At 45.6% G+C, this 18,716-nt stretch overlaps 3 protein-coding genes across 5 annotated transcripts in view; 1 reads left to right on the top strand and 2 right to left on the bottom strand.

The window, feature by feature from the left end:
- asap2b (ArfGAP with SH3 domain, ankyrin repeat and PH domain 2b) overlaps positions 1 to 5,016 on the bottom strand; it is an 18,562-nt gene extending 13,546 nt beyond the window's left edge. The window contains exons 1-7 of one of the 2 annotated variants that reach the window (XM_062045180.1): positions 4,465 to 5,016; positions 1,354 to 1,426; positions 913 to 1,058; positions 752 to 826; positions 627 to 676; positions 412 to 541; positions 266 to 351 (exon numbers count right to left, since the gene is read on the bottom strand). In XM_062045180.1, coding sequence (XP_061901164.1) covers positions 266 to 351; positions 412 to 541; positions 627 to 676; positions 752 to 826; positions 913 to 1,058; positions 1,354 to 1,426; positions 4,465 to 4,590 — 686 coding nt within the window. In that variant the 5' untranslated portion in view covers positions 4,591 to 5,016. The remainder of the gene's footprint in view (positions 1 to 265; positions 352 to 411; positions 542 to 626; positions 677 to 751; positions 827 to 912; positions 1,059 to 1,353; positions 1,427 to 4,464) is intronic. The other variant, XM_062045181.1, reaches the window with a different exon arrangement.
- On the top strand, positions 4,504 to 10,647 carry cpsf3 (cleavage and polyadenylation specific factor 3). Its single transcript, XM_062045184.1, has 19 exons — positions 4,504 to 4,643; positions 4,778 to 5,282; positions 5,458 to 5,521; positions 5,592 to 5,689; positions 6,985 to 7,113; positions 7,191 to 7,368; positions 7,443 to 7,532; positions 7,605 to 7,755; positions 7,833 to 8,008; positions 8,144 to 8,302; positions 8,368 to 8,514; positions 8,590 to 8,742; positions 8,809 to 8,917; positions 9,632 to 9,730; positions 9,803 to 9,897; positions 9,968 to 10,055; positions 10,128 to 10,194; positions 10,311 to 10,407; positions 10,488 to 10,647. The coding sequence occupies exons 2-19, from the start codon at positions 5,212 to 5,214 to the stop codon at positions 10,575 to 10,577; spliced, it is 2,061 nt and encodes a 686-aa protein (XP_061901168.1). The 5' UTR covers positions 4,504 to 4,643; positions 4,778 to 5,211; the 3' UTR covers positions 10,578 to 10,647.
- On the bottom strand, positions 10,267 to 18,716 carry adam17b (ADAM metallopeptidase domain 17b). Of its 2 annotated transcripts, none has more exons than XM_062045182.1 (18): positions 18,475 to 18,716; positions 14,131 to 14,260; positions 13,874 to 14,004; positions 13,713 to 13,801; positions 13,483 to 13,654; positions 13,217 to 13,347; positions 13,055 to 13,141; positions 12,868 to 12,978; positions 12,654 to 12,798; positions 12,506 to 12,591; positions 12,291 to 12,443; positions 12,010 to 12,209; positions 11,833 to 11,936; positions 11,637 to 11,771; positions 11,441 to 11,571; positions 11,205 to 11,372; positions 11,076 to 11,132; positions 10,267 to 11,015 (listed from the first exon to the last, which is right to left on the bottom strand). In XM_062045182.1, exons 1-18 carry the CDS (start codon positions 18,542 to 18,544, stop codon positions 10,725 to 10,727), a joined length of 2,391 nt encoding a protein of 796 aa, XP_061901166.1. In that variant the 5' UTR covers positions 18,545 to 18,716; the 3' UTR covers positions 10,267 to 10,724. The 2 variants fall into 2 exon arrangements, with proteins under 2 accessions (XP_061901166.1, XP_061901167.1); XM_062045183.1 differs by having other exon boundaries at positions 12,654 to 12,795.

The following is an 18,716-nucleotide window of genomic DNA, read 5'->3' as shown; positions in this document are numbered from 1 at the left end:
TTATTGACAGGATCATTAACAAGATGATTGACAGGATGATTGACAGGATGGTTGCCAGGTTGAGTGACTGTACCATTGACAGGATGACTGACAGACAATTGACAGGAAGGTTTCCAGGAAGATTGACATGACAATTGACAGGTTCATTGACAGAATTATTAACGGGATCGTTAACAGAATGATTGACAGGTTCATTGACAGGATGAGTGACAGGATCATACACAGGATGAGTGACAGATCATTGACAGGATGGTTGACATCATACTTGCACTGAGCGTGGAAATACTTGATGAGGTTCTGCAGGAAGTCCACACTTTTCTTCATTTTGATGTCGTTGACTCTCAGCAAGTACTAGAGAAGAGCATTGTATGTCACTTTCTGTTAGTTCCTGAGAGTGACTTCTGACCTCACCTCACACATGTTCAATTGGAACATGCGGCGTTCCTTCTCCATCTCCTCGGCGATCTCTCCGCCACTGAATTCTGTGCGGATCATGCCATGCTGCTTGGCATGTTCGCGCTTCTCCTTCTCCAACTTGGACCTGCAATGGTCAGAGGTCAAGATGAGCAGCACTTTCACAATAAAATCCCACAGTGAAGATAAAAGGCCAGCAGCGTGGCGCTTACAGTTTGGTCTCGTAGTCTTTCCAGGCCTTGTCGAAAGGCTTCTTCAGGTCCTGAGGAAACATGTCACATGAGCTCAATCATCAGGTAAGCGCTTCCTGTTAGCATGTAGCGTTGAGAGGACACACCCCCTTGACGCCCCGCAGGTCCCCTTTTAGCAGACTGTCCAGCGGGAAGGAGATGATGTTGTTCATGTTTTGCATCTGCCAATAGTAAGTCTCATCAGTCACGTCCGAGCTTTGCCGTGATGACAGCAAGTGGGGTGGGTGGGCGATTTGTAGACCCTCACCAGGTTTTTGAAAAGCGCTGCAAGCTCTTTGGTGAAAATGGCAAACTTAATGAAGGCGGAGCCAACCTCTGTATCCTCGTTGCAGACACAGTTGTCACCCAACTTCTCCATGGCGTGCACGTACTGCTCCTCGTGCTCTACATGTGCTGCGAAACACACACACACACACACACACACACACACACACACACACACACACACACACACACACACACACACACACACACACACACAAGCGGTTATTCCCATTTGCTGTGATGATGGAAGCTGTGCCCTTAGCATGCTGGGACATGAGCAGGTATGATGGGAATGTTCTACAGGCCAGACGCTGCCTGCCCGCCATGCTGGAAGCACTTCTAACAAGTAAGCGTGCGTGTATTAATGCTATTGCCATGGCAACTTATATGTATGTAAAAAAGGAGGATTAGGTGAGCATCTTACTCAGACCAGATGTGTACACAGACTTCATTGCCTTCTTCAGTTTGGACAAAACCGAGCGCTCCACATCCAGAACCTGGAGAGAGACACACACACACACACACACACACACACACACACACACACACACACACACACACACACACACACACACACACACACACACACACAGACACACACACACACACCCACAGTCATGAGGCTTTTATCTTTGTAATCATCAAGTCACCTCACACTGGCTTATTCACACGCACACATAGTCAAACACACTTACATATACACTTACTTCATAATACACTTACACTTAAATATGCTTACATACACACTTTAAAACACACTTACTTATACATACATTTACATTTAAAACATATATACTTAAATTTAAATACACACATTTAAACAAACTTACATGTAAACACTTACGTCCACCTACGTTTAAAACACACTTACATGTAAACAAAATTACATGCAAACTCCATTACATTCACTTACATATACATACTTACATTTAAACACAGACATTTACACCTTTATTCGTATATATACACATTTAAAAACATTTACACATAAATACACTTACATACAAACACACTTCCCAGCAGGCACAAGACATTAAAACAACGTTGAGAGCTTATTAGGTCCTGACGTTGAGCAACGCAAACATAACGTTGAAACAACATGCTTTTTGACTACGTTTAATCAATGTTGGGTTCTGATGTTGATTTGACCATTGAATTTTGATCATTTCCACACCAAAATTCTACAACACAAATACTATGTTGAAACAACATACTTTTGACAATGTTTATTCAATGTCATGTTGTGTTGTTGATTCGACCATTGAAATTTGGTCATTCCCCAACCAACAACAAGGATCCAACGTTGGAAATAAACGATTGATTGATTGATTGAAACTTTTATTAGTAGATTGCACAGTACAGTACATATTCCGTACAATTGACCACTAAATGGTAACAGCCGAATAAGTTTTTCAACTTGTTTAAGTCGGGGTCCACGTTAAACAATTCACGTTGTCTCAATTTACTAATACAATTATTTTACAACGTTGTTTCAAGGTAAGTTTTAAAGGATATGTATGTACAAACCTTGTTTCCATATGAGTTGGGAAATTGTGTTAGATGTAAATATAAACGGAATACAAGGATTTGCAAATCATTTTCAACCCATATTCAGTTGAATATGCTACAAAGACAACATATTTGATGTTCAAACTGAAAAAAGGTTTTTTTTGCAAATAATCATTAACTTTAGAATTTGATGCCAGCAACACGTGACAAAGAAGTTGGAAAAGGTGGCAATAAATACTGATAAAGTTGAGGAATGCTCATCAAACACTTATTTGGAACCTCCCACAGGTGAACAGGCAAATTGGGAACAGGTGGGTGCCATGATTGGGTATAAAGTAGATTCCATGAAATGCTCAGTCATTCACAAACAAGGATGGGGCGAGGTTCACCATTTTGTCAACAAATGCGTGAGCAAATTGTTGAACAGTTTAAGATAACCCTTTCTCAACCAGCTATTGCAAGGAATTTAGGGATTTCACCATCTACGGTCCGTAATATCATCAAAGGGTTCAAAGAATCTGGAGAAATCACTGCACGTAAGCAGCTGAGCCTGTGACCTTCGATCCCTCAGGCTGTACTGAATCAACAAGCGACATCAGTGTGTAAAGGATATCACTACATGGGCTCAGGAACACTTCAGAAACCCACTGTCAGTAACTACAGTTGGTCGCTACATCTGTAAGTGCAAGTTAAAACTCTCCTATGCAAGGCGAAAACCGTTTATCAACAACACCCAGAAACGCCGTCGGCTTTGCTGGGCCTGAGCTCATCTAAGATGGACTGATACAAAGTAGAAAAGTGTTCTGTGGTCTGACGAGTCCACATTTCAAATTGTTTTTGGAAACTGTGGACGTTGTGTCCTCCGGACCAAAGAGGAAAAGAAACCATCCGGATTGTTATAGGCGCAAAGTTGAAAAGCCAGCATATGTGATGGTATGGGGGTGTATTAGTGCCCAAGACATGGGTAACTTACACATCTGTGAAGGCGCCATTAATGCTGAAAAGTACATACAGGTTTTGGAGCAACATATGTTGCCATCCAAGCAACGTTACCATGGACGCCCCTGCTTATTTCAGCAAGACAATGCCAAGCCACGTGTTACATCAACGTGGCTTCATAGTAAAAGAGTGCGGGTACTAGACTGGCCTGCCTGTAGTCCAGACCTGTCTCCCATTGAAAATGTGTGGCGCATTATGAAGCCTAAAATACCACAACGGAGACCCCGGACTGTTGAACAACTTAAGCTGTACATCAAGCAAGAATGGGAAAGAATTCCACCTGAGAAGCTTAAAAAATGTGTCTCCTCAGTTCCCAAACGTTTACTGAGTGTTGTTAAAAGGAAAGGTCATGTAACACAGTGGTGAACATGCCCTTTCCCAACTACTTTGGCACGTGTTGCAGCCATTAAATTCTAAATTAATTATTATTTGAAAAAAAAAAAAAAAGTTTGAGTTTGAACATGAAATATCTTGTCTTTGTAGTGCATTCAATTGAATATGGGTTGAAAAGAATTTGCAAATCATTGTATTCCGTTTATATTTACATCCAACACAATTTCCCAACTCAACTTTGTATCAATGTCTTGTGCCCGCTGGGTTACAGCCACTTATATACATGCATACACACCATACCTCTGAACACACTTAAATATAAACACACTTACACACATTTACATGCACTTACATATAAACACACTTACATGCAGACCCAGTTACATTTCAAGACACACACACACACACACACACACACACACACACACACACACACACACACACACACACACACACACACACACACACACACACACACACACACACACACACAGAGAGAGAAAACAAGTGGACAGAAGAGTGAAGTGCTTCTTCCCAGCATATGACAGGATGGGGAAGTTGTACTTCCTGTTGCGATGTAACATGGTTATCACATGACACTTCCTGTGAAGTTTTACATTGTCAGGCACGTTTACATGCATGACCTCTGACCTCTGCGTCCTGACCAATGCGCAGTGCGCCACTGTCCTCTTACCTCCTCCAAAGCAGACACGGTGTTCCTGCAGTGGGACATCCGCGTGGAGAAGTTGGAGGTGGTGGGGGCCTTGTAGTCCTCATTGCACTCACCAACGAACTCGGTGACGCTGATCACGTCCGGCATGGTGGAGTAGGGAGTTCGAACCCGGAAAAGAGAAGTGACGAGAGCAGCCCCAGGTGGGGCGCGAACACCTGGACTCTCCCCTTACATAAACATCCAATACACTTACACACACACACACACACATACCACACACACAGAGGATACTTGACTAAGAGTTCCCAGTGATTTTGTTCCGATTATTCCTCAGGTGTATTTCCGTCCAGGTGAGGCGCGTGCTCCGTCACGTCCCTCCGTGCTCGCTGCCAGGGAGACGTCTTACTCTGCTTCACTTCCCAGGAGACCGAAATATGTAGGCCACGCCCACAGCCTTTCACTTCACATAACTTTGACGTCCAACGAAAACCTGGAATTATCTTCACTTTAATCTATCGTCTTTGTCTTAGTAGAGAAGACAAAGCACGACAAAAGACAACATGTTTTCTTTTGTTTCATTGATCATGGCACGACTCATTGACAGGAGCATGTAGGAAACCATTGTGTCCACAGGGTGGCAAGCGCGTACGGCACCACCAAAGAAGAAGAAAAACAGCGGAAGTAGCGCAGAGCAAAATTTGTGGCGGAATCGTGCCTCGATAGAAGTGTTGAATTCATGTTATTGTTCATCGTTTTACTGCAACAAACATGGCAACGAAACGCAAACAGGAGATAATAGTTCCTGCCGAGGAAAGTGATCAGCTGCTTATTCGTCCGCTGTGAGTCCAAAAGTTTTCTTTCTTTCTTTCAGTTTGAGTACAATGAGTCTGTTGATTTAAATGTATTTTTTTCCAAATGTGTTATTTGATTAACGACTTCCGCGTCACTGTTCATTTATATATTTTTTCCCTAAATGTGAACCCTTTTTCAATATTTATGCGTGTGTGTGTGTAGTGGAGCAGGGCAAGAGGTGGGAAGGTCCTGCATCATCTTGGAATTTAAAGGAAGAAAAATTATGGTACCGACTAGTCTGTTTTTTGGTCATCACGTGACATAATGTGACGTCATTGATGAGTGTTGCGTTGCAGCTGGACTGTGGGATCCACCCAGGTCTGGAGGGCATGGATGCGCTGCCTTACATCGACCTGATCGACCCCGCCGAGGTGGACCTGCTGCTCATCAGCCAGTTAGTTGCACTTATTCATAATTGAAATGTATTGATTGTTATTGGTGATGGACAGAGGTGGGTAGAGTAGCCGGAAATCATACTCAAGTAAGAGTACTGTTACTTTAGAGATGTATTACTCAAGTAAAAGTAAGGAGTAGTCACCCAAGTATTTACTTGAGTAAAAGTAAAAAGTATGTTGTGAAAAAACTACTCAAGTACTGAGTAACTGATGAGTAACCTGTTCGTTTAATGATGACGGCAACAAATAACGCACAAAAACATAAAAATAGCAATGAACAAATTCAGAGCCAGGAATATCCCTTAAGCAACTAAAACAATAATATATATTAAATAATAATACATTAAAATAAAAAAAATTAAGGCAAATTGAGCCACAATAACTTAACAGCACCATAGGCTCAGTAGGCAGAGATTACAAAGGAAAATAACAAGTTAGCCTTTACGCAAACCATAAACTGATATTTGTGGGCTGCACCTGGGAACACACTGTGCACTTCTGATTGGTGTTTGTATGCATGCTTGAGTGTGTGTGCGACTGTGCTTGTGAGTGTGTGTGTCTGTCTGTCTGTCTATGAGGCTGCAATGCATTAATAAATGTCCCCACACTATGTACATTTGACAGTGATTCATAGCAGGGAAGCTAACATCAGCCTACGGTGACAGCCAAAATATCTACTAACGTTACTTACCGCGATGTGCTTCCTCAAATTTGATGTTGAGTTCATGTAAGCTGAAAGGTCCACTCGTTTGGGGAGACACATATGACAACGCATTACATAACTGTTTTTTTGGTTGTCTGAAGCGTGAACATCGATTTTATGTGAGGGGTGTTTGCGTTCGTTGTTGTCTCTGCCATTGTTGTTGTTGTTGTTTGCCGCTAAAACTTTATGTGCAGTTAATCATGTGATCGTCTGGCTCTGTTTGATTGGTGAAACTGAGTCAAACGTCACCAGTGACTGCATTTGATTGGTGAAACGCAGGCATGCGATAGATCCTACTTTGAAGGTCTGTCTGACAAACCAAAACAACAAAGTGTGCATTAACAGATCGATAAAAATCAGTAGCGAGTAGCGAGCTGAATGTAGATAAATGGAGCGGAGTAAAAGTAGCGTTTCTTCTCTATAAATATACTCAAGTAAAAGTAAAAGTATGTTGCATTAAAACTACTCTTAGAAGTACAATTTATCCCAAAAGTTACTCAAGTAGATGTAACTACTTGAGTAAATGTAGTGCGTTACTACCCACCTCTGGTGATGGATAAGCTACTTGATGATGTCATCTTTTGCATTCAGCTTCCACCTGGACCACTGTGGAGCTCTGCCCTGGTTCCTGCAGAAGACCAGCTTCAAGGGGCGCACCTTCATGACGCACGCCACCAAGGCCATCTACCGCTGGCTGCTGTCGGACTACGTCAAAGTTAGGTGGGCAGCGCTGTCGTAGCGGGTGAGGAGAGGTAGTGTTGAGTAAAGCGCAGAGGTGACGCGACCTGTGCCCACAGCAACATCTCGGCCGATGACATGTTGTACACGGAGACGGACCTGGAAGAGAGCATGGACAAGATCGAGACCATCAACTTCCACGAGGTCAAGGAAGTGGCTGGCATCAAGTTCTGGTGCTACCATGCTGGACACGTGCTGGGCGCCGCCATGTTCATGATTGAGATCGCTGGCGTCAAGGTAGCGGGTCATGAGACCTTTCTTATTTGCTGTTTGGCCCGGAAACATTCACACTTGTGTGTTTGTGTGTGCAGTTGTTGTACACAGGGGACTTCTCGCGTCAAGAGGACAGACACTTGATGGCGGCAGAGATCCCCAGCGTGAAACCTGACATCCTCATCACGGTCAGCTGATGCTTCTCATGCTTACGTGCTTGCGATGTTCGCCGTGGTGATGTCACATGCGCTGTATTTTAGGAGTCCACCTACGGAACGCACATCCACGAGAAGAGGGAGGAGCGCGAAGCGCGTTTCTGCAACACGGTCCACGACATTGTGAACAGGGAAGGTCGCTGTCTTATACCTGTCTTCGCTCTGGGAAGAGCTCAGGAGCTTCTCCTCATCCTCGGTGTGTGTGTGTCTATGTGTGTGGTTGTGTGTCACTATTACGGCCTCTTCACACCTCGTTTATTCCCACGCATCCAGACGAGTACTGGCAGAACCACCCAGAGCTTCATGACATTCCCATCTACTACGCCTCATCTCTGGCCAGAAAGTGTATGGCGGTCTACCAGACGTACATCAACGCCATGAACGACAAGATCCGCAAAGCCATCAACGTCAACAACCCCTTTGTCTTCAAGCACATCAGCAACTTGAAGGTCAGTGTGTGCGCCCTCATACAGGAATACAAAATAAATGACTCCTGTCTGGCGTTAATCACATCCAATCTAGCAAAGCAGCATATTAAACATGACATCCCGCCATCAGATTATTAAATTGTGTGCGTTACATAGAGCATGGACCATTTTGACGACATCGGACCCAGCGTGGTGATGGCGTCTCCTGGAATGATGCAGAGCGGTTTGTCCAGAGAGCTGTTTGAGAGCTGGTGTACGGACAAGAGGAATGGCGTCCTCATTGCCGGTTACTGCGTGGAGGGAACGCTGGCCAAGGTGGGTCCTTTCAGCCATTAATGAAGAACACGCCGTCGTCATCCTCGCCTCCTTGTCACTCACAGCACATTATGACGGAGCCTGAGGAGATCAACACCATGTCAGGCCAGAAGCTTCCTCTCAAGATGTCAGTGGATTACATCTCCTTCTCGGCGCACACAGACTACCAGCAGACCAGCGAGTTCATCCGAGCGCTCAAGCCGCCGCATGTTGTAAACATCCGCCGCCGTATTAATAACGATGTGCGTTCGCCACATGTTGACGTGCTAACGAGAGGTCTTTTCCAGATCCTGGTCCACGGCGAGCAAAACGAGATGGCGCGTCTGAAAGCAGCACTGATTCGCGAGTACGAAGACAATGACGAGGTTCACATCGAGGTCCACAACCCGAGAAACACGGAGGCTGTCACACTGAACTTCAGGGGAGAAAAACTTGCCAAGGTTGGTTGTTGATGATCACAGTGTCTCCCTGAGGACTCAATAACACCCCAGCATGCTTTGCTGCAGGTGATGGGCTCGCTGGCGGATAAGAAGTGTGCTCAGGGCCAGCGTGTGTCTGGCATCCTGGTCAAGAGAAACTTCAACTATCACATCCTCACGCCCTCTGACCTTTCAGGTGCGTGTCTGTAATTGTTCCATTCTATCAGCATGCTATACTAGCTCCTTTAGCTGCTCGTAGATTATTAGCATGCTAATGGTTCGTCAACATGTGAATGTAGCTATCTGCTAGTAACGAAGTGTCAAGCTCACTTTCATTGAGGGCCACATGGCAGTAATGGCTACCCTCAGAGGGTTGTTTGAATAATGAACAAAGAATCATATATGAATATAAATATATGACTTTGCTTTGTGATATTGTTACACAGTTGCCTATACGTTTGATCACAGTATTGTGTATATTTTTTTACCTACACTGTGAAAATAACCCTATAGATTTGGCAGCTCAGTCGCCAGTTTTTCCAGCATTTATTGTAAATGGAAAACGTACCACAGTTCAAGGTAAAATTCTGGTGACTAAGCTGCTAGTTTGTTTGTTTTTTACCATAAAAACTATTTTAATTTTTACAATGTGCAATTTGATGGATAACTTTTAAAATTATAATGCAAGCAGATTTTTGAGTGTAATACTTACATTATTAGAAAATATTAAAGTTAAAGGATATGAAATTATCAGATGCATATTATTTCCAGGCTTTCGCGGCTCACAAAAAATGTGGTGGGCCAGATCCGGACCCCAGGTCTTGAGTTTGACACCTGTGTGCTCGTGGATCGTCAACATGTTACTATAGCTAGCTGCTGGTGGATTGTCATGTTTGAAATATTGTTTTAGAGTACACAGACTTGAATGTTGGTACCGTCACACAAACACAAGCCATCCCCTACACCGGACCTATCTCACTGCTGATCACACAACTCAGATGCCTTGCTGGTGAGACACCTCTGTCTGTGTGTGTCTGTGTTTGTGTGTCTGTATCCCAGTGGTTCATCACGATGTGTTCAGGTGACGTGGAACAGCTGGAGGCAGCAGAGAAGATCACTTTCAGGATCTTCAAGAACATCACGCTCATCTATGAAGGCGGCATGGTTCTGCTGGAGGTCAGCCCTAAACATGGAAACATGATGATGTCATTGCAGCTGTCAATCAACTTTTGTTTCATCTCATCAGTGGCTCGCCAACCCGCTAAATGACATGTATGCTGACGTGGTGACCACGGTGGTCCTGGAGGTTCAGTCCAACCCCAACGCTCAGAAATGTCAGTGAAGGCAGCACTTTACTCTTGGGCACCTGCCTGACCTTTGACCCCAAACCTTTACTTGCTTCTTAGTTTTGGAAGCTCGGCCAGAAACCTTCGAGCAGCAAGTCTTCATGGAGAGGCTGGAACTCATGCTGCAGTAAGTCTTGTCCTTGACCTGGTCCTAATCATAGTAAAATAAATTAAAAAGAACATTTAGACAGGATGTTGTCAGGTGTTTATTGATGACAAATGAACCAATGACTGTTTTTGTAGCGACATGTTTGGAGACGACTGCGTACATGTCAAAGACGAGAAAAATTTAACGATCAGCGTGGACGGCGTGTCAGCGATCATCGATCCAGAGAGCAGAGTGAGTGTCAGTGTTTAAGTTGTCAATAGCTGCTAGCTAGCCTGCTTCCAGTCTCCATGCTAAGCTACGCTGACCCGCAGGTTGTAACGTGCACGGATGACGAGTCTTTGAGGGAGATGTTGGAAGTCGCTGTGCATCGGCTCTACGACGCACTTTGCCCCACCCTCTGAGAGACCACCTATGATGTGACTTTTTTTTCACGTTTTGTTTCTACTTTGTTGAATAAAGTAAAACCACACATTTTTTGTCTTTCTTTTAATATAAGCTTGTGTGTTACCATGGCAACACCGCTAACTTCAACGTCTCTAAATGACTGCTCAGCACTGTGTCTCCTTGGAGTCCACGTGACGCTTCTCTCCTAGTTTTCTGAGCGCCACACTTGGCTCCGTCAGGTCCTCGAAGGAACGGGGCGCTGATCTCTGCGGCCGCCCAAACGCCTCCTGCAGCGCCTCCTCGTCAAAGCTGGGGTACTCCGCGATGGTGGCCATGCGGGGGCTGTCCGGGGGGGCAGGGCTGGATGCTCGGAAACGTGGGCCGCCAGAAGTCTGGCTGGAAGGTTTGAAGATCCGCACGGAAGCACATTCCAGGCTGCTCAGGAGTTCTGCGTTCTGTCGAAATGTTCCTGTTAAAGGTACTGGGAAGAACCTTAAAGGGGCGTGTTTACTTACGCTGGGGAAGAAGAGAGACTTGGTGGTCTGCGCGTACTGCTGATCCAGTTTCTTGTCCTGAGGGAGAACAACGTTATCAAAGAAGACCCAAACAAGTCCACTGTGACGCTTGGGGTCATGAGGTCGCACCACGCAGTGCACGAGCACACTTAATGGGATCCACAAGAGAAGGGAGAACGCCACCACGGAGCCCACAATGTTGTCAGCCAGGAACTTGGCGAAGGTGTTGATGTCCAGCTTTTCGATAAAGTCCCAAAGACGCTCCACCACGTCCTGCACCTGCTTCATGCACTTCCCCTGCAGACAGCACATGTCACGTGCACGCCCTTGGACGCGCCAACGCCATCAGAGCGTGCTCTTCTTACCGCTCCGTCACAGAAGCCCACCGTGCACGGTTTGCCTTTACGCAGGAACAGGAAATGACCCGCCGTGTCCCGGTAGGGAGCGCACACACCGCCATTTCCGCGACAGCACACCTTACAGGAAGCGTTGGTCTCTGCAACGACACGGCAGCGCTCGCTTGGACGGGCACACTGGCGAGTGGGTGGGGTGTGAGCGTACCATTGCAGGCGCAGGGCTGCAGCTTGAGGACGGCGAGACAGAAAGGGACACACTCGCCGTCCTGACACTCGCCGCTGTCCAAGCAGGATGTTTTGTCTGGAGCGTTCTGCGGCGGAGGACAGTCTTTATTGGACCCTAAGGACACAGAGGCTTCATTTTGGTCCACCAGCTTACAACCTTTGACCTGTGCACTGACCTGTGCAGTAGGAGTGACCCTTGCAGGTGGCATCGATGGGCTCCTGGCACACTTCGCCCGCCGCCTCCAGCTGACACTTCTTACAGCAGGCGCTGTTCCGGTCGCTGCGAGACACACACTAATGTTAGCTACATGCTAAGCTAGCACGCCGCCATCAGATCTTGTTTAACCTCTGACCTGCAATCTGCACCAGGCCGTAGGCGGCACTCGGCGGTGCAGCAGGGGTCAGAGTTGATGTGCAGCAGGCCCGGGTCACACTCCTCGCTGTGTTCCACACGCGAGTTCCCGCACACGTTGACTGTCCTCTCTTTGAAACAGGATGCCGCCTTGGACCGGAGACGCTTCACAATGGAGTGCTTGGAGCAGTTGGAGAAGACCTAAACACGCACACACACACTAACACGTAAACGTTCTGGATGGTGGTCAGAAAGCAAATAGCTGAAAACCGGAAGTGGCACCTTGTTGTTGATGTGGTCGCCACTCACAGCGATGGGGTACATGACATATTTTCCGCCTTGGTCCTCCCGAGGGGCGCAGTAAGGAACGTTGTCCGGGTCATGCTCGGCCCCAAAGTTGTGTCCCAGCTCATGTGTGGTCACCAGGTCGGCTTCCTGTGGCGACATGAAGATGAACGAGGGTGATCTTCAAACGTGGCGGGAAGGTGAGAGCTCACTTTTGTCAGGATGGTCTTGCCGTAGTTTTTGGTGCTGGTCAGACCCGTGTTGAGGTAGATGACGCGCTCGTTGGAAGATGGACACCCTGCGGAGGGAGCACAGACCCCTTCACGTTGCGGCAGAGGGGAGACGGCAGTGACAACGCACCTTTGGAGCACAGACCGCCTGGGATGTCGGGTTTTTTGGGGGCCACGTAAGCGAGGCCCAGCGTGCCCTCATCAAAGTCCTGGTAGGTGAAAAGGTGCGCCAGGCACACGTTGGCTGCCTTCTCCGCCACGTCCACGCTGAACTGCTGCAAGCGCACATGCATGCACACAGTGAACCCACGCCATCGTCGATGTTGCGCACGTCAGAGCGTTACCTCCAAAAGACGCTTGACGTCCCACACGTCTCGACCTGCCACTGGACTTCCCGCCATGTTGAAGTGGCTCGTTCCTGGCTCCACAGCGGTGGGTGTCTTCTCGATGATGATCTGAAGCAAACAAGTGTGTGCACGTTAAACGTTAAGTGAAAGTTCGGGGGTCACCGTGTGTGCATCTAGAAGGGACCTGCTGGATTTGGACGCCGTAGCCGGAGAACTCGTCATCCCACGTAGTGTTTCTGTAGATGTCGTCCACGCGGTCGATGAGCTCAATCTGAAAGATGTGTGTGCGTTAAGGCCATGTGAAGGGGCGTGGCCAAAAGGTGCGATGGTGCAGGATGTAGGTCACCAGGTAGTTGAGAGTGGTGCTCTCTTCCATGCGCCCCATGTGCTTGAAGAAGCGATAGTCGGCCACCAGCAGCAGGGGACAGGTGTTTTTCTGGTGCTCGTGCACACTGCGTCTTGCCCTCCACGTGCACTCTGAATGACAGGAAGTGACATCGCAGCGACCTGACTGAAAGTGCCTTGACCTTTTGGCCCTTTTGTTGTCCAAGGACTTTTGGATAATAATTAAAACATTGGTTGGCTTCCTGTTAGCATGTAGCTAACACGCACCTTCCTCCTCCTCGTCCTCCATGGCGCCCACGCCTTCAGGAAGCAGGTGGCGAGGGTCAGAGTTCACGTAGCCACAGACAGATGGCCGCCCCAGTTGGCTGAGATTCCGGATGTGGTCAGAGCGGTAGATGAGCAGACGTCCATCAGAGGGTGCCGTGAACCTCCACAAAGGCTGCAAGAAGAAGTTTTCAGAAAAAATTCGTAATTTTCGGAACTAATGTCAGCCTCACCTCCACATTAAACTCTGTCCCCTGTATCACGATGTGGGCGGAGAAGTCGCGCTCGTCCATGTGCGCCTGAACGCGAGAGTTCTCTTCTCCTGAGGACAGGAGAGAAAGATGCGTCAAATGATGACGAGCAGCACCTCCTGGCTGAGGAGGGGAGGAGTTACCAATGACGTGTCCCGTGAAGAAGTGTTGTCTGTTGATGTGGTAACCGTGCTCCCCGTCAGCGTCCACCACCAACGCACGAAAGTCTTCAGTGAAGATGTGGTCATTGGTCCTCAGGTAGAGACGGAAGTGTCTGCACAAGCCATGTCACACAACAATATAGGTATTAATATAATAATATAGGTATTAATGTAATAATATAAGCAATAATATAATTATGAATATTAATACTTGTAAAAAAAAGTCAATGATTGCACACCTTTGCAGGGCGTGGAAGCTGATCTCTTTCTCCATGTGACTGGTGAGAAGATCGCGGCGGCGGACCGAGTGAGCCTGAACACTTGACGGCGTCAGCACATCAAAGTCGTCCAACATGGACCTAAGGGAGGCTGATGGACAGGAAGTTTAAGTCACGCAAACAGGAAGTACTTCTTTACGATAACCAACTGATTAACGCTGGGTCTGGGTTAGTTTTTGCCTCATCCCTCATTTTGATTGATTGATTGATTGAAACTTTTTTTAGTAGATTGCACAGTGCAGTACATATTCCGTACAATTGACCACTAAATGGTAACACCCCAATAAGTTTTTCAACTTGTTTAAGTCGGGGTCCACTTAAATTGATTCATGATACAGATATATACTATCATCATAATACAGTCATCACACAAGATAAACATCAGAGTATATACATTGAATTATTTACATTATTTACAATCCGGGGTGTGGAGGTGGGGGGTGATGGGGGGTTAGGTTTGGTTGATATCAACACTTCAGTCATCAACAATTGCATCATCAGAGAAATGGACATTGGAACAGTGTAGGTCTGACTTGGTAGGATATGTACAGCAAGTAGTGGACATAGAGATCAGAGAGTATAAGAATAAGAATAAGTATCTACATTTGATTATTTACATTTGATTATTTACAATCCGGGGAGGTAGGATGTGGAAGGAAGTTTGTTAGTTTACGGCTGAAGTTGCCTGGAGGTGTTCTTTTAGTGCGGTTTTGAAGGAGGATAGAGATGCACTTTCTTTTACACCTGTTGGGAGTGCATTCCATATTGATGTGGCATAGAAGGAGAATGAGTTAAGACCTTTGTTAGATCGGAATCTGGGTTTAACGTGGTTAGTGGACCTCCCCCTGGTGTTGTTGTTATGGCGGTCATTTACGTTATGGAAGTAGTTTGACATGTACTTCGGTATCAGGGAGGTGTAGAGGATTTTATAGACTAGGCTCAATGCAAGTTGTTTTACTCTGTCCTCCACCCTGAGCCAGCCAACTTTGGAGAAGTGGGTAGGAGTGAGGTGTGATCTGGGGTGGAGGTCTAGAAGTAACCTGACTAGCTTTTCTGGGATGTTTGGAGACTAGATTTGAGAGTTTTGGAGGTGCTAGGGTACCAGGAGGTGCATGCGTAATCGAAAAAGGGTTGAATGAGAGTTCCCGCTAGAATCTTCATGGTGCTTTTGTTGACCAGAGAGGAGATTCTATAGAGAAATCTCGTTCGTTGGTTGACGTTTTTGATTACCTTGGTTGCCATTTTATCACAGGAAAGATTAGCCTCTAGAATGGAACCTAGGTAGGTGACCTCATCTTTCCTGGTGATAACAATGTCACTCACTTTTATAGTGAAGTCACTGACTTTCTTAAGGTTGATGTGGGACCCAAATAGGATGGATTTCGTTTTACCCAAGTGTATGGATAGCTTGTTGTCAGCGAGCCAGGTGCAAATTCTACAGAGTTCAGCACTGACGATTTTCTCCACCTGTGACTTGTCCTTGCCGGATACCAGCAGGGCCGAGTCATCCGCAAACAAGAAAAATTCACAGTCGCATGCTGATGACATATTGTTTATGTATATTAGGAACAGTAAAGGCCCTAATATGCTGCCCTGGGGGACTCCACAGCTTACTGAGAGGAGGGGACACGGTGCCGTTCACCTCTACCACCTCCCCTCCAAGTAAGATTGCATCCAGCTCGATGAGGTTTTATCAAATCTGATCGCTCTGAGCTTATCCAACAGTATAGCGTGGTTAACGGTGTCAAAGGCCTTCTGAAGGTCCAGCATGACCATGCCGCAGTATTTGCCCGCGTCCACCTCATGTTTGATGTGGTCGGTCAGATAGAGAAGGCATGTGTCAGTGGAGTGGTTAGTTCTGAAGCCGGATTGGAATTTGTAAATGAGTTTATTAGTGGCAAGGTAACTATCGACCTGTTCATAAACTATTTTTTCCATTACTTTCGAAATGGAACTGAGAATAGAAACAGGTCGGTAGTTGCCAGGTTCCAATTTGCTTCCTTTCTTAAAGAGGGGAGTTACTCTTGCTATCTTGAAATCTTTTGGTACTTGGCCTTGTGTAATTGAGAGGTTTATTATGTGCGTGATGATTGGGGAAATGGTGGTGGCAGAGTCCCTGAGGAATCTGGAGGGGATATTGTCAAGGCCGGTGGCCTTGTTTGGGTGGAGCACGCTCAATTTTTTAAGCACCTCGTCAGCTGAGACCATTTCTAATTTGAAATCGTTGTTGGATACTCCTAGCTTTCTGTAGAAGGCTTTAATGTGTTCTACACTAAAGCGACCAGAGTGGTGGGACAGCTTGTTGACTAGAGTTGTGGCTATGCTGGTGAAAAAGGTGTTAAGTCTGCTTACTACCTCCATTTTGTCTGTAATGAGGGAGTCACCCTCCTTGATGTTGATGTTGGTGAGTCTGGTTTTAAGTTTCTGGCTGCAGCCAGGAAGCTGGTTGTTGAGGATTTTCCAGAGCTCACGTGGCTATTTGTCTTTTCCTCTATTTTGTCGTTAATGTAATTTTTTTTTAGGGATTTAGTCAGGTTGGTTGTCTTATTTCTTAATTTATTGCATTGATTTTTAAGTGTTGAAAGGAGTGATTTGAGGTTATTATTGGGTTGTTTATCTACTTCGGTTTTACACTTTTGGTATTCGGAGTATTTTCTGTCTCTGTCTTTTATGGCAGCTAATAGGTCCGGATTCATCCATGGTTCAGAGCAGGCTTTGATCTTGACTGTTCTCACGGGAGCCATGTCATTTAGTATCGCTAGGAACGCTGTTTTGAAGCTATCCCAAGCATCATCGACCAGGTTGCTCGTGAGCACAGGGGACCAGTCCCACTCAACTTATTTTAGGTTGAAATTATCACTAGAGTATTTTTTAAGGGATCTGGATTGAGCTGTTATGAGGCCGTTGGCTTTGGGTTTAGCTATTTTGCGGGTGCAGAAGGTTAGATAGTGGTCGCTAAGACCACAGATCATGACCCCACTATTTTTTATTTTAGGCCGGTCTGATGTGAGAATGAGATCTATGGTGAATTGGGTGGAATCGCACACCCTTGTGGGTAGTGTTATTAGCTGGGAAAGACCGTGCAGATTACAAAGCTTGCTGTAGGATCTGAAGACAGGTGCATCTCTGCGTTGAATATCTGTGTTCAGATCTCCAGTTATAATTTTCTCCACGTTGTCTACCCCAGCCAAGCACTCCTCAAGAGCACCATAGAAATCACTCTGATTAGGGGGTCTGTATATAGTCCCTATTTAAAGTGTGAATGAGGAATGCATGAAAAATGCAGTACCGACGTGATAAGTCTGAAGGAGAAAACGATGATACAGTATTATGTTCTCACAGATGCTATCTGGTGGATGTTTGAGCACACTGCAGCTAGTCCTGGATGGTCCCGCAGGATTCTCACAGGAATGAGGCAAAAATACATCGTTACCTTGTATGTACTGTTTGTGAGTTAGTTCATGTTCATAAGACTTTCTTTTAGTTGTTGATATGAATATATATTTTTACATATGTAGTTGTTAGCATAGCAACACGTGACATGAACACCATCATCCATCCATCCATCCATTTTCTACCGCTTATTCCCTTCTGGGTCGCGGGGGGTGCTGGAGCCTATCTCAGCTACAATCGGGCGGAAGGCGGAGTACACCCTGGACAAGTCGCCACCTCATCGCAGGGCCAACACAGATAGACAGACAACATTCACACTCACATCCACACAACCTATCCCCAGGTGCATGTCTTTGGAGGTGGGAGGAAGCCGGAGTACCCGGAGGGAACCCACGCAGTCACGGGGAGAACATGCAAACTCCACACAGAAAGATCCCGAGGCCGGGATTGAACCCACGACTACTCAGGACCTTCGTCTTGTGAGGCAGACTAACCCCTCTTCCACCGTGCTGCCTGAACACCATCATGTCAAAAATATTTAATACAATTATGGCTTCCTTATCTGCTGTTAGAGTATACATATACACTTTTTTATGTAAGTAAAAGTATGCTATAAATACCCATATATAAAATGCTATAAGTTGTGTTATCATCATAATGTTTATACATGTATACATTTTGTTATAAATACAGGTTTATATATAAATAAGTACACGTTTGCTTATAAACACAATTTTTTATATATAAGTATAAGTTGTGTTAAAAAACACATGCAGGGTTTCATATATAAGTTGTGTTACAAATAGAGAGTTGAATATTAAAGTATAAGTTAAACAAACTTCAGATTAGTATAAGTTCATTCTTAACACTTATATGGCTTTAAATATAAGTATAAGTTGTGTAAACACTTACAGAGTTGTGAGTCTTCTGATTTCGGCGATGCGTCACTTTGCGTAAAAAGCAAAAGAAAAAAGAGCAACATGTTGATTGTTGTTGCTTGTAAAAAAAAGTCACTTTTGTTTTAGGTGGTGAGAAGACGACTGAGACTACATTTTAAGTATTTTGTGTTCCTGTTTCGTTGGGCTTTTGTTGAGCGCAAAGCCATTAACAAACCAGGAAAACGCACAGCTGACAAGTTAACCAGAGAAAGTCAG

Source organism: Entelurus aequoreus, linkage group LG04 (genome assembly GCF_033978785.1).
Source record: "Entelurus aequoreus isolate RoL-2023_Sb linkage group LG04, RoL_Eaeq_v1.1, whole genome shotgun sequence".
NCBI lineage: Eukaryota > Metazoa > Chordata > Actinopteri > Syngnathiformes > Syngnathidae > Entelurus > Entelurus aequoreus.
The sequence above is the reverse complement of the archived record's forward strand: the minus strand, read 5'-3'. Positions and strand labels throughout refer to the sequence as shown.

What these genes read in the sequence shown, in the direction of transcription:
- cpsf3 (XM_062045184.1), top strand. Translation starts at nt 5,212, where the DNA reads ATGGCAACGAAACGCAAACAGGAGATAATAGTTCCTGCCGAGGAAAGT. An exon ending in TTGAGATCGCTGGCGTCAAG is followed by an intron (nt 7,369 to 7,442) that starts GTAGCGGGTCAT and finishes TTGTGTGTGCAG; the next exon opens with TTGTTGTACACAGGGGACTT. An exon ending in CGCTCAAGCCGCCGCATGTT is followed by an intron (nt 8,515 to 8,589) that starts GTAAACATCCGC and finishes GGTCTTTTCCAG; the next exon opens with ATCCTGGTCCACGGCGAGCA.
- adam17b (XM_062045182.1), bottom strand. Translation starts at nt 18,544, where the DNA reads ATGTTGCTCTTTTTTCTTTTGCTTTTTACGCAAAGTGACGCATCGCCG. An exon ending in GGGTCACTCCTACTGCACAG is followed by an intron (nt 11,772 to 11,832) that starts GTCAGTGCACAG and finishes CTGTGTCCTTAG; the next exon opens with GGTCCAATAAAGACTGTCCT. An exon ending in TGGGCTTCTGTGACGGAGCG is followed by an intron (nt 11,373 to 11,440) that starts GTAAGAAGAGCA and finishes TGCTGTCTGCAG; the next exon opens with GGGAAGTGCATGAAGCAGGT.